A 14302-nucleotide genomic window follows, 5' to 3' on the forward strand; every position below is an offset into this window, starting at 1 on the left:
AAACTTGGGTAGCCTACCGAGCGCCTAACGTCCTGTTGAATTAATTGAAAAAGTGCATATTGTTCGGTATAAAAACCGAACAACAAACAATTATAATATTTACTTTTATGTTTTGGTATTCGGGTCAACATTCACAATTTGATGCTGCGGAAATTTGGGAGAAAGGAACTGCTGCTTGATTTTAATCTGCTGGTCGGAACTTCACTCCTACGTCGTCTTCTCTCTTTTCATGGAGCTAGTGAGAGATGTATATGACATATTTCAACAAACTTCTTCGACCTGTCCCTGCAGAGATGAAAAGCACATCCAAGCTTACCGCTCCACCACAGGCAAACATTCTGTCATCCTAAACAGACAACAAGTCCGTTATTATCTTTAAAGTTTCAACCTGTTTTGTTGAAAGTGTAAGAAATTAATGTTTTAACCGTATGTCGATCGCCATTTGGCCTTCTTATAAAAGAATAATAACATTATAGGATGCGAGTTAGACTCTTTGAGACTAGGAACCATGTTAAAGGTTTGGGTAATCCGGGGATGAAATCGGTGACGGACCACCCCTGGACATATTTCCGCCAATAACAAACCTGCTAGGTTCCGAAACCTTTCACTGTATTGTTTGGACAAGCTATGCGAAGTGCGTAGAAATGTTCCGTTAATGGTCGTTTTTAAGTGAAATGGATTGAGGTCGTTGCACTTTGTTTGGCATTAATGTCAAAACGGGAAAAATGTGTTTTTAATAACGTAAATCAGCAAACAAATGATTCTGACTAGTGTTAGCAAAAAAGGCTAACGCTGTGTTCAGTGACATGCTCCTTTAGCATGCAGTCATGTTAGCTTGCTAACGATTAGGGACTGGTACTGTTGCTGACCGTGTCTCCCGCTTGGTCGTGACACGGTCCGTTTATTCGACAAAAAAAATATCGAAAGAGAGCAACCACGGTTACAACCTGTTCATTTCCTGACCGGGAAGCATTCAGCTGAACAAATACCGTCAAGGTGAGTTCACTGACCAGAAATGTTGAACACTGCATTTTATGTTTACCTATAAAGGCTTTTCAGACCCCTCACCCATAACCACGACAAAATAACTGTAACACCGCAAATATTATATTTGTTGTGGTTTAAACTTAAAGGTTAAGATATTTTAGCATGAAGAGTGCTATTAGCATTTGTACAATGTTCCTGTGCTAATTGTAACGCTAATAGGACTGCTGCCAAACAAACACCTTCTCTACAACGCACTGTAACACAGGCTTTGGTTTTGTTCTGTTACATCGATGTTTTGTGTATTTTTATGGATTGCTAACCTTAATCAAGGCTGTATTTTTAACATTTTTATTGTACTTCAAGAAATTGTTGGGAAGAATAGTGATTTGTTGCTGATCATGTGTCTAAATAAGCCCATTAAATATGAGTCATGTTAATGACAAGACACAAAAATAAAATGAATCAGTCATTTATTTTCAACTTTAAAGAATCAATATTTACACAAGGACTAGTAAAAAACAATATTCCCTCATTAGAACAGATGATTTGAGCTCGGTGAGGAATAGTAATGTGTATAGCAAATGAAACAACACATTATAAAGGAGGAATGTTCCCAGAGTGTGAACATCAGTGTATTCTTAATTTTCCTTTCAAATCAGCAGTTCAACAGATCTGCAAAATGAAGATGTTCTCAGTGGCTCACAAGACTGTCTTTGTGGTGGACCACTGCCCCTACATGGCAGAGTCAAGTCGTCAGCAGGTGGAGTGTGACGTGCTGACAAAGAGTCGAGGTCATGGTGTCATTCCCTTGGCTCCTGTGTCCAAGTCCCTGTGGACTTGTGCTGTGGAGTGCTCCATGGAGTACTGCCGCATCCTCTACGATATTTATCCGAAGGACAAGCTGGTAAGCTTCCTTTTTTTGTTTGAACAAAACTTGTTTACGTGGAACTACAGGAGAGCGCATTTAGAGGCATTGTAAAACAGAGTGTAGCATTTAAAGGGGGGTGGTATTAAAATGTGCGCAGAAAGTAAATTTTCTTTTAGTTTAAGTGCAGCAATGATGTCGACACCACCTTTAACGTCTTCTGCTGTCTTTTCTTTTTTTGTACAGATTAATTACGTTGTGAGTGATTCAGAGTTCCACATCTTGAATAGCTGGAGACAGGAAGACCAAAGCACTCATGAGGTAATCCACTGCGTCTAAAAACTCAGTCAAAGTGTTGTCAGCTTCTACTACCTGCAACATTTCCATTAAACAACCAGCACCCACATAGTTGCAGAAGTCTGGCTCAGAACTGGACTTACAATATGTTTCTGCATCTCCTCCTCCTCCTTTCTGGCAGCTCATGTCAGCTCTGGCAGCCGTCGGGCCACCTAACCCACGCGAAGACCCCGAGTGTTGCAGCATCCTTCATGGGCTTGTCTCGGCAGTGGAATCTTTATGCAAGATCACAGAGCTGCAGCACGAGCGGCGCACCAATCTCATGGACACTGCAGAGAGAGTTGCAAATAGAGGCCGCATTATCTGCCTCACCAATGCTAAAAGGTAAACACTGTTATCAACATGGCAGACCTCAGTCATCAGCCAGATGTTTCTAGATTCTAAAAGTTTTTACAAAAATGTTCTTTAAAAAACTTCATTATGATGTATTCCAACACTTCCAGAGCCTCACATATTAAAATAGAGTAGAAAGAAAATATTCAAAGGACTGTAGTTTGAACTAAACTAGCCTCATGGTCACATTCTTTGCAAAAGAAGCTCTTGGTGTATGACTTTATATAAGACCGTGTTAATGCAGCACTCTTTTTTCTCTTTTTTTTGTCATACAGCGATACTCACGTGCGCATGTTGGAAGACTGCATCCAGGAAACAATATTAGAACAAAACAAGCTAGCAGCCGGCTCGGACAGGTCAGTGTTCACTTTCAATGTAGTTTTTAATTTGATTAAAATATTTGAAATTGCCGAACGCTTTTATTCATTTGGAATGTTATATAACTTTTGAATCATTGGATTTTTTTCTTCTTGTCTTTACCTTACTGGTGCATATTTCTAGGCTGATGGCCATCCAGCAGTGCGACCTTGTTCTTATTCACATTCACCCACAGGGGGAGGACACACTGGTGTCTGACCGACCCAAGAAAGAGGTGTGTGCTAAAGAGGAGAAGAAAACACGTATTGTAGGAATCCCTTCATTGGTTATTGAAACCGAAAGAAAGATCATAAATTATTGCTAAATCTACCAGATCCTGAATGAAACACTTCAGTTGTCACTAGTAATTACATCCTCCTCTCTTGTTGTGCCAGATCTCCCCTCTACTCACCAGCGAGGTTCACAGCGTCCGTGCAGGGCGCCACCTCGCCACCAAACTCAACATTCTGGTCCAGCAGCACTTTGACTTGGCCTCCACCACCATCACAAACATCCCCATGAAGGTAAGGGGGCACTCACACTCACCCTGGCTTGCAAATGCGTCGTCAAAAAATTAGAAACCACAAACTTTAATTTTCTTAGCACATAAATGTTATCATGGTATTATGCTCTCATACTTTTTGACTTTATTCTTTTGTTTCTATTTTCTCTCTCACAGCCTTCACCTTTTTTTTATGCTTGCTTAATCTTAATGTAACAAGCCCCTTTTATCACATTTTCTTTCTTCACATTCTCACCTTTTATTGCTCTTATTTATTTATGTCATCTGCATGTTGATATGACTGTGAATCTGCTGCTGGTTTCATGCTGTATTTTCTGTTTTGCTAGCCCACATTAAATGTTTGCGACCAGGTTAGTACTCTTGTCACACACACATCAAAGTGAGGAAGGGTCAGAGTTTACATCACATAGTGTGCAGTATATGTGTTTTGAGCTCTGCTGTTGCAACAGGCTTACACTTGCCATTCATCCATTTTGAATGTAAGAGGTGGGTCAACAGCTCTACCTGTGAGGATCAAGTTAAGGACAGGCAACTCTGGTCTCATATGGACAAAAAAATGTACATGTACAAAATCTACATGAACTAAGTATTTGTTTGATTGTCCATTAACTCATGTTTTCAGTTTTAAGGTGTTTCTGCCACATTCTGACTTTAAAAATATAAATGCAGCTGTTTTTGATATGGAAACATCTGTGACCAGCGTTGCCTCTTCTGCGTTATTAAATTCTGTCAGTGTCTGTTAGGTGTTAAAAGTTGTCCAATCTTTCCCTGGTCTCTGTTTTGCCCCATCAGTTCCCCACGCATTCCCCCTTTCTAGAGTTTCTGTGTGTTCCATTGTGCTGTCTGGATAACTAGACTTGACCCTTAAATGTTGAACATACTTCTTCCTTTAACTGTTCAAGTGTAGAAAGCTTGTCATCAAAACATTTTTTTTGTGAGATTAGAAATTGCCAGACCCCAAATTTGTAAGATCGAATCCTTGATTTGTCAAACAATGGAAGGCGGAGTTTTGACATCTGTGCAAAGTATTGATCTGTAATTTGGAAATATGAAACATATTTGAGTCACCCAGAGAGCCGATCTGTTTTTGTTTTCCCTTTACATCGTCCATTCTCATTTGGAACATGAAATCAGCAGTGTTAATGTGTGTACGAGTCCAAACATTATGAAGAGCCGATTTCACACTGACCTGTGTTTTCTAACTGTTTGTGCGGATGTACAGGAAGAGCAGCACGCCAACACATCAGCCAATTACGATGTTGAGCTCCTGCATCACAGAGACGCTCACCTGGAGTTCTTTAAAAGCGGTGGGTTCCCGGTTACCTCATTCAGGTTTTTCTCTTTGAAAAGAAGAATTATCATTTTCAAGGTAGCTTTCATTGTCTAAATTATAAGCAGTGACACAAAGGCTCAGTGACGTTATGGATACGTTAATGTGTGCTAAATATAGTTTTTTTATTTAATTCATGAGTCATCTTTCAAAATGAACACCTCTGATTTCTTTGTCTTGTGCAGGAGACTTGCATATGGCCGGTAGCAGCACTCGGGAAAATGGACTCAAAGAGACAATTACACTAAAATGGTGCACTCCGAGGACCAACAGCATAGGTGGGCAGAGTCAGCGGGAAAAATGTTGTTGTTTTACTTTTTGAGGAATTCAAGATTTGAAAGAAAAAAAGGATTTTTAAAAAAAAAATATATATAACAAATGCCCAGTTAGCTTAAATTTGAAAAGCAAATCGTATTTATTCAAATACAATGTCAGGATCCGCCTTGATTTCTGTGTAAATGACTTTGTTTTTATGTAGAATTGTTTGCAAGTTATGAAACTGCTAACATGTATCTTGCTGATACTTTTGAAATAGTGCTGCAACAAAATTTTACAGATATTTGTCTACTGACAATTGTTTTAACCCTAACCATCATGTTTGGAAAAGAAAAGCTTGAAATCCTAGAAGTTCGTTTGCACAACCCATGGACAGAGGCTGTTGTCCTTAAAGCGGACCGCCCAGGTTCAGGTGCAGTCTTTAGCTCCTTTCCTGTATGTCATTCCCCACTCTCTCTCTTTCTCTCCCTGGTTTCCAACTCGATCCACTGACCGATCTAAAAAAGAGCAGAATAAATCGTAGAGGGAAATAAAGAATTCAATCCTGATGTGTGAAAAACTGAGAGCAGCCCATTGTCTGCCTTTTGTTTGACGTGATATTGTAACCTGAGATTTTGTATTTATTTGAGATTTTTTCTTCCCCCACAGAATTGCATTACTGTACAGGGGCCTATCGCATCTCCCCCACTGATGTTAACAGTCGTCCCTCGTCATGTTTGACAAACTTTCTTCTCAACGGTAATCTTGATCAGGCCTCTCTTTTTTTTCTGCCTGAAGTTTACAGTTTCCTCTTCCTGAATTGATCTACAAACTCCTTGTTTGGCTTGTTGGTTAACACCTTCTCTTCCTGATCGGCCACAGGTCGATCAGTGCTCCTGGAGCAGCCGAGGAAATCTGGATCCAAGGTCATCAGCCACATGCTTAGCAGCCATGGAGGCGAGATCTTCCTGCATGTTCTGAACAGTAATCGCTCCACCCTGGAGGACCCGCCCTCTATCAGCGAGGGCTGCGGTGGACGAGTGACAGATTATCGCATCACTGTACGTTGAGCTCGCTGCCAACTAGGTGACTGTCTACGTAAATGGTCCACAAATAATCAGTGCTTTTGTCTGTTTCAGGACTTTGGTGAATTCATGAGGGAAAACCGGCTCACTCCTGTTTCAGAGTCTTCCCATGATCCTTCTGGGAAATTGCCAGTTGAGAGGGCGAAAGCCCAGCTGGAGCGCTACACTCGATACTGGCCTATGATCATCTCCCAGACCACCATCTTCAACATGCAGGCCGTGAGCAGCATGCAGAGACACTTTTGAACTTCAGCTGTTATTCATATGAAGCGTCCATCAACATGTGGTGTCTTTCTGTTTTCCTCCACTAGGTGGTTCCTTTAGCTAACCTGATAGTGAAGGAGACTTTATCTGAGGAAGACGTTCTGACCTGCCAGAAGACCGTTTACAACCTGGTAGACATGGAAAGAAAGAACGATCCTCTTCCTATTTCCACCGTCGGATCCAGGGGCAAAGGACCCAAGAGGTATTTATATAGACATCTTCTTTCTTTGCAGCAGATATGAGACAAATCATCACAAATTCACAGAGTTACTGAAGTTTCTGCATTGGTGTAATCTCCAGAGACGAGCAGTACCGCATCATGTGGAACGAGCTGGAAACATTAGTCAAAACTCACTCCGGAGCCACTGACAGACACCAGCGCGTGCTGGACTGCATCATCGCCTGCCGCAGCAAACCCCCCGAGGAGGAGGAGAGAAAGAAAAGAGGCAGGAAGAGGGAGGAGAGGGAAGACAAGACAGAGAAAAACGGCAGCAAGGACACAGAGGACAAAAGCTGGCAGGACACGGAGAGGTCAGTGCTGCTTAAATCCATCTTTCTATCTGTTCTTCAACTTTCCATCCTCTGAAGCCGAACCGTCTAATTTGTTCTTTTTAACTTGCAGACTAAAGGGGTTGCTGGAGGAGGATCAGGGGTCTGAGGTGATCAAGGATTCACCAGATTCTCCTGAGCCGGCCATTAAAAAGCCGCGCCTGTCCACAGAAGACGTTCCACTTCCAGAGAGAGCAAAAGGTACAAACACAGAATACAAACGGACCAAAAGAAGTAAAGACCAAGTGTTTGAGAAACTGCAAACCACTGCTTACTGTATTCTTGCTGCAGGTTTTCTGTTTCTTATTTTGTTAATACTTTGTTGTCAAACTGCACAGATTGAGGCACGGGGTATAAATCTGAATTAAAGCTACTTAACCTGAAGTCATATTAAGTAATATCTATGATCTGTAATTATTAACATTTATTTATTTACAAGGCCTTTTTTCTGTACTTTCTTACAAAATCGAACAATAATTCTTCCAAAAACAAAAACATGTTGAAAGCAGTGGTAGATATTTGTACATATATTTATTAGAGCTTTCTCCTGGGAATTTCTCATGATGAAATCACTCTTGGTATCAGTGCATTCACCTGTAGCTTTGACTCACTGACCCTGCAGGCCCCGTGTCACTCCTCGCCATGTGGACCAATCGCATCACTGTGGCCAATTCCAGGAAGCACCAGGAGTTTTTGGGCAGAGTGAGCTCCGTCAACAACAAGTTTGAGTTATACCAGCAGCTCAAAGAGGAAAACGGGTGTGTTTCTTTATAATGTACCGCCATCTGTTTGTTAACTTTTTATACAGCAACTCATCTTTTGCATTAAACTCAACATCTGTTCATTTCCAGGATTGAAGTTCATGAAAACGGAAAAGCCGCCAGATGATGTTTCTGTGATATTGCCGAGGATGAGATTGTGGACCACCATTTTAATTTCTTTTTCAGATTAGGGCTTCACCTGATTCTCCCAGAACAAGGACATGAAATAAACCAGACGGTGAACTCTAAAGAGGAATTTCTATGTTTTTTAAGCCATGATTTTGTAGATATGCTGTTCACATATTGTGTAACACATTAAAACGCTGTTGGCTTTTGCTGAAAGTCAATTGAATGTTAAAGTGCTTTGTATCTTTGTCTTGATATTAAAACAACTGAAAATACAATAAGGGTTAAACTTTAAGTGTCTTATAAGAATAATGGTTTTAAATGATCCATTGACTTGTAACATTAATATTCACTTAAAGTTTGTCGCTGCAAGTTTTTATTTCTCAGCTTTTTTTTCCCCTCAAATATTTGAACTCACAAATGGGACCTAGCCAGCTTGGTGATTTGCTGATGCTCTGGTCTGAGGTCATTCTATCAAAAAGATGCCTTGACTCTTTTGTTTATTTGCTGTGTGATGTTGCTGAAAATCTGCTGAAAACACCCTGATACAGTGACCTTCAGAGGTAAAGTGCTGCTAGAGGGTAAAGTGCTGGAGTTTTGCACATGGTTATGAGGTACTGGTGTAAATTGCACATTTGCCTTGGAGCCTGTAACTTTAAAGTGCTGGTGTTATTGCATGTTATTGGTTTGCAAAACCAACAAAAATGTAAGATTCATTTAAGTGAAGTAACTGGAAAGTTGATAAGAACAGGGAATAAATTACAATTTGTTGGAAACTGCCCCATAAGAGTCCATTAAGGCAGGGGTTCCCAAACTTTGCCATGCCAAGGATATATAGCATCAACCTCTGGTGGGGGGCCCACTTGAGCAAATGTTCCTAAATTCCTTTTACATTACAATTACAAATGTCAAAAAATTAAATGAACAGCTTCTTTATATGTTTACTTATTTAATCAACAATGAAAATGTATGTTTTTGTAAACTAAATTCCAATCATCAACAGTCATCTTAACAGTCACATATTTTGTTACAATTTTTCTAATACTTCCTGTATTAGATAAGTCGTTTTTGTTGTGTTATTTTACAATGTTGATAGACTTTTGTAGAAAACAAGTTTGGATATGCAGCGATTAATACATTTGTTTTATGTGTAATATTAGTAGAAGTTGATTTTTATTCCAGTTTCCCCCCTACTTCTTCCCAAAGTTTCTAGGACCCTCTGATGACCCCCACTTTGAAAAACACTGCATTAAGGAACTATTAATACCCCTTTACCTCCATCAGCTGTATTTAAACACACAGTATTTCAATTCCACCGCCAGGGGGCTCTCAATCAAAACAACATCTTTTTGTATCGTATGATAGTAGTTTGATAACAACAATACCAATATTCATAATGTTTCCAGGGGAGTACATTTGATGCTGAAAGACAAAATAATCCATTTAAAAATATTCTACAGATTCATTCAAAAAAGGTAATTGTTGCAGCACTGAGTTCATGCACACAGAGGGACATGCATGCTAACCTGCAGGGACCCACAACTAAATAGAATATTAGTTCATGGTGATTACACACCGAAAAGAGACATGTGAGAAAACAAAACAGCAAAAGGAAAAAAAAATCTTGCAAGAAAGCTAGTACGGATGTGAACAATGAATGTCTTAAACATTCTGCTGCTTAGGTGCACGCGACACATTTTTTGACATGGTTAAATGTTTTTCTTCAGCCACATTTGGTTTCAAATAAAGCACAGGGTTCTAATTTTAGCCTTAAACCATGGCTTGACTACAAAACACTAAACAACTCACTGGGTCCAATAGTCATAAACAAAATGTACTTTATGTAAACATTTACTTGCGGTGGAAGTAACGGGCTGGACTGACCTTCTGTCTGTGACGATGTTAATCATGTGGTTAAAGTCCCCTTTAATAGATTTTAAAATGTGAGTGGGTTAGGGTTAGGGTGGGACGTCCTTTTGTGACGAGCCTACAGCTGTAGTAAATGAATTGCAGATTAACAAATAATTCTGTTTACTGATGGGGAAGAAGAAGCTGCTGCTGTCTGAAAGATTCACTTGTTGCTGGGATGTCATATACCTTTGTACTTGAATACAGATTCCCTACGGGCCACAACAATGATGTCATCTTGTTCCTATCAATCATCTTCTGAAGGGAGACCGTTAGGATGCAATGAGAGAATTTTTACAAAAAATCAAATAGTCGGGGCGCGCTGGTGGCGCAATGGTTAGGGCGCGCGTCCCATGTATTCAAGCGGTAGACCCGGTTTCGCTTCCACCCGTGGCCCCCCTCCGCATGTCATTCCCCGCTCTCTCTCCCTGGTTTCCGACTCTATCCACTGTCCTCTTTCTGCATTAAAGGCACGAAAAGCCCAAAAATTAAAAAAAAAAAAAAATCAAATGGTAGAAACTCTTGAAATGCAGTCCTGTGTTTATTATCTGTCAAAAAGTCTGCTGTGTTCTGAGGGAGCCACTGTGGGTGTTTGACTCCTGAGCAGTAGAGGGAGCAGTTGGATCAAATTGTTCCTCAGACTGGCACTTTCAAATGTAGAAAAAGAGACAATTCAATTCAATTTATTTTGTATAGCGTCAACTCATAACAAGTGTTATCTCAAGACACTTTACAAAAAGCAGGTAAAATACCTTACTCTTTGTCTGTTAACATTACAAAAGAGCAGGTAAAAAGACCTTACTCATTGTTATGTTACAAAAAGCAGGTAAAAGACCTTACTTATTGCTATATTACAAAGACCCGGCCTATCCATCATGAGCACTTTAGCAAAGCAGCAAGTTACAGTGGTAAGAAAAAACTGCCTTATTAAAAGGCAGAAATCTTCGGCCGGATCCCTGGCTCATGACGAAACAGCCTTCACAGACCTAGACTGCGCCGGGGTTGGAAAGGGATAGGGGGAGAGATGGGATAAGATGCAGGAAGAGGGATAGGGAGCAGCTGTTCTGGCAGGCCGTCAACCAACGATCTTGAGGAGCCTAAGAGAGCTCAAGAGCTCCCAGGAAAGTAGGTGGTTAGTGACTGAAATTTACAGATAGATACATGCAGTAATATGATGTACTGTATATGCACAGAGAGAGAGAGAGAGAGAGAGGAGCTCAAGGTGCCAGTTTCCCCGGTAGTGTAAGCCTATAGCAGCATAACTAAGAGCTGGTCTACACCAGCACTAACTATAAGATTTATCAAAAAGGAAAGTTTTAAGTCTATTCTTAAAAATACAGACTGTGTCTGCCTCCCGGACCCCGGCTGGAAGGCGGTTCCAGAGGAGAGGAGCCCGATAACTGAAGGCTTTACCCCCCATTGTATACTTGGAGACTGTAGGTACCACCAGCAGGCCTGCACTCCGGGACCGCAACGCTCTCGAGGGACAGCACGGCACTAGTAGCTCCTTCAGGTAAGATGGTGCCTGGCCATTTAGCACTTTGTAGGTGAGAAGAAGGATCTTGAATTCTATTCTAGACTGTATAGGGAACCAGTGCAGAGAAGCCAGGACAGGAGTGATGTGGTCCCATTTCCTGGTTCTGGTCAGTACACGAGCTGCAGCATTCTGGACCAGTTGAAGAGTCTTTACAGGATTTGCCAGAGACAGCTGACAAAAGAGAGTTACAGTAATCCAGTCTGGAGGTAACAAATGCATGAACTAGTTTTTCTGCATCATTTTGCGACAGGATATTCCTAATCTTGGATATATTACGAAGGTGAAAATAGGCTGTTCTTGAAACTTGACTGATGTGAGAGCTAAAAGACACATCTTGATCAAAAAGAACTCCTAGATTCCTAACAGTGGTGCTAGATGCCAGGCTGATGTCACTAAGGACAGTCAAATCACTAGAAAAAGTCTCTCTGAAGTTCTTAGGGCCTAGCACAATAACTTCAGTCTTGTCAGAGTTAAGTAGCAAAAAATTTCTGGTCATCCAGGTCCTATGTCCTTAAGGCACGTTTCTAGCTGACATAACTGACTGGTGCCATCGGGCTTCATTGATACATAAAGTTGAGTATCATCTGCATAACAATGAAACTGTATGGAGTGTTTCCTCATAATATTTCCCAGAGGAAGCATATATAATGTAAAGAGAATTGGTCCAAGCACTGAACCTTGTGGGACTCCATGGCAAACTTTAGTGTGCATAGAGGACTCATCATTAACATGTACAAACTGAGATCGGACTGATAAGTAGGATTCAAACCAACTTAAAGCTGTCCCTGTAATTCCAAGCAAATGCTCCAGTCTGTACAACAGGAGCCGATGGTCAATGGTGTCAAAAGCAGCACTAAGATCTAACAAGACTAGCACAGACAGAAGTCCCCTGTCTGAGGCTAGAAGTAGATTGTTTGTAACTCTAACTAGTGCAGTCTCAGTGCTATGGTGGACTCTAAATCCTGACTGAAACTCCTCAAATAAACTGTTGTCATGGAGAAAGTCACACAGCTGTTTAGCTCCCACCTTCTCCAGGATCTTCGAGAAAAAAGGAAGGTTGGATATAGGCCTGTAGTTAGCCAGAGTTCCTGAGTCCAGAGTAGGTTTTTTAAGTAGAGGTTTGATTACCGCTACTTTAAATGCCTGGGGTACATAGCCTGCCAGTAAAGACAAATTAATCATATCTAATATAGAGTTGCTAACTAAGGGAAAGACTTCCTTAAACAGCTTGGACAAGGATAGATCTTGCTTGAATACTTTCCAGTGATCATAGATGTGTGAGGAAACTTTACACACACATCAGTGTATGGAATGTTGGTGGATTGATAGTAGGAGTTGCATAATCCCAAGATCTGATTTAACAGATGGTCATTTCTTTATATATAGATGATGGGCTAGACATGATAGAGTGGGTTTTAGTCAAATGAAGGTTAATTTGAAGAGTTTGTAGAAGGGACATGAATAAAAGATCTGGGCTTAATGATAGATTTTTATATCTCAATGGAATAGTTCTGGTAAAATTAAGACATTGCAGGGGTGCCTCTAACTGCATAAGAGCAACACATTTCTCAGGAGTGATGAAGACTAAAATAGAGACAAAAGATTAGAAGGTAAATGAACACTGGTCTTTAAACACCAAATCAATTTGGATTTGAAAAATCTGTCCCTGAGGGGCAATTTGGTTTGTCAATACAGTTAATACATCCATGAAAAACAGAAAATGACATAAATATATTTAAAAAAACAGAAAAATGACATAAATATATAAAGAAAACAGCAAAATGACATAAATACATAAAAAACAGCAAAATGACATAAATATATAAAAAAAACAGAAAAATGACATAAATACAGAAAAAACAGAAAAATGACATAAATATATAAAAAACTGGAGCTGGACTCTCTGATGGTGGTGTCAGAGAGGAGGATGCTAACTAAGTTGCGTTGCATCTTGGACAATGTCTACCACCCACTCCACGATGTGCTGGTCAGACACAGGAGCACATTCAGTGTCAGACTGATTCCCCCCTGGGATTATTTCTGATTCTGATTCTGAAAAAACAGCAAAATGATATATAAATACATAAAAAACATAACAACCATTATATATATATAAACAGACTAATAATTTATTATTATATATATAAACTGTCTCTATAATGATTTATTATTATATATATATAAACATACTAATGATTTATTATTATATATATAAACATGCTAATGATTTTTATATATATATATATATATATATATATATATATAAACAGTCTCTATAATGATTTATCATTATATATATAAACAGACTAATAATTTATTATTATATATATAAACTGTCTCTGTAATGATTTATTATATATATATATAGATCAACATACTAATGATTTATTATTATATATATATAAACAGTCTCTATAATGATTTATTATTATATAAACAGACTAATGATTTAATATTATATATCTGAGCATTAAGAACATGGTCCCGTTTCAGAGAGCAGGTTTAGTTCAAACTCAAGCTTTTTTTTGAAGTTTTCTTGGTTTAATGGCGTGACAAACTGATGACATAAACACATGAGGCACAAAAAAAACAAACAGACAAGGTCAGGACAACAATTCCAAAATACAGTAAAAAAACTGAGACATCAACAGACACACATCTGACTACAACCAGCAAAGACATTACAAAACTATATGAAATACCTAAGAAAGGGTACAAGAAGTGAAATAAGTGATAGAGAGAAAGAGAGAAGGAGAGGGAGAGAAGGTGCTTTGTAAGGGGGAATTGAGAGGTAGAAGAGAGTTAAGGAGTTGAGCAGTGTGTATGGTATGTGTTGAATATGTTGAACAATGTTGTGGTGTGAGAGGTGAGACTTTGTGTAATGATTATGTATTAGGGGAAGTTGACTGCAGCCAGGGTTTTGGGTTTGGTTTGAGCGTTCGATGTGATTTGAGGGGAGGATGGAGGGAGAGGCAAAGATATTATTTTTCTTTTCTTTGGCCGGGTCCCCCAGACCCTCAGGAGGGGACTTGTCACTTGCAGGATTGAAATAGCTCTGTGGTGAT

The 14302-nt window shown here is 39.7% G+C and overlaps 1 protein-coding gene across 3 annotated transcripts; it reads left to right on the forward strand.

Moving 5' to 3' along the window:
- Positions 1-70: 70 nt before the first annotated feature.
- On the forward strand, positions 71-8028 carry ints13 (integrator complex subunit 13). Of its 3 annotated transcripts, none has more exons than XM_065951272.1 (18): positions 71-996; positions 1647-1891; positions 2099-2173; positions 2331-2533; positions 2818-2898; positions 3044-3134; positions 3295-3423; positions 3749-3772; positions 4645-4729; positions 4938-5030; positions 5677-5766; positions 5890-6068; positions 6147-6311; positions 6404-6558; positions 6657-6887; positions 6979-7106; positions 7528-7663; positions 7757-8028. In XM_065951272.1, exons 2-18 carry the CDS (start codon positions 1667-1669, stop codon positions 7791-7793), a joined length of 2127 nt encoding a protein of 708 aa, XP_065807344.1. In that variant the 5' UTR covers positions 71-996; positions 1647-1666; the 3' UTR covers positions 7794-8028. The 3 variants fall into 3 exon arrangements, with proteins under 3 accessions (XP_065807344.1, XP_065807345.1, XP_020494414.2); XM_065951273.1 differs by having other exon boundaries at positions 1650-1891; XM_020638758.3 differs by lacking the exon at positions 3749-3772.
- The last annotated feature ends 6274 nt before the right edge of the window (positions 8029-14302 follow it).

This window comes from Labrus bergylta, chromosome 23 (genome assembly GCF_963930695.1).
Source record: "Labrus bergylta chromosome 23, fLabBer1.1, whole genome shotgun sequence".
Taxonomy (NCBI): Eukaryota; Metazoa; Chordata; class Actinopteri; order Labriformes; family Labridae; genus Labrus; species Labrus bergylta.

Excerpts from the sequence above, each read along its gene's own strand:
- ints13 (XM_065951272.1), top strand. The coding sequence starts at position 1,667 with ATGAAGATGTTCTCAGTGGCTCACAAGACTGTCTTTGTGGTGGACCAC. Across the intron at positions 2,899-3,043 it reads CTAGCAGCCGGCTCGGACAG|GCTGATGGCCATCCAGCAGT; the intron begins GTCAGTGTTCAC and ends GCATATTTCTAG. Across the intron at positions 3,424-3,748 it reads TCACAAACATCCCCATGAAG|CCCACATTAAATGTTTGCGA; the intron begins GTAAGGGGGCAC and ends CTGTTTTGCTAG.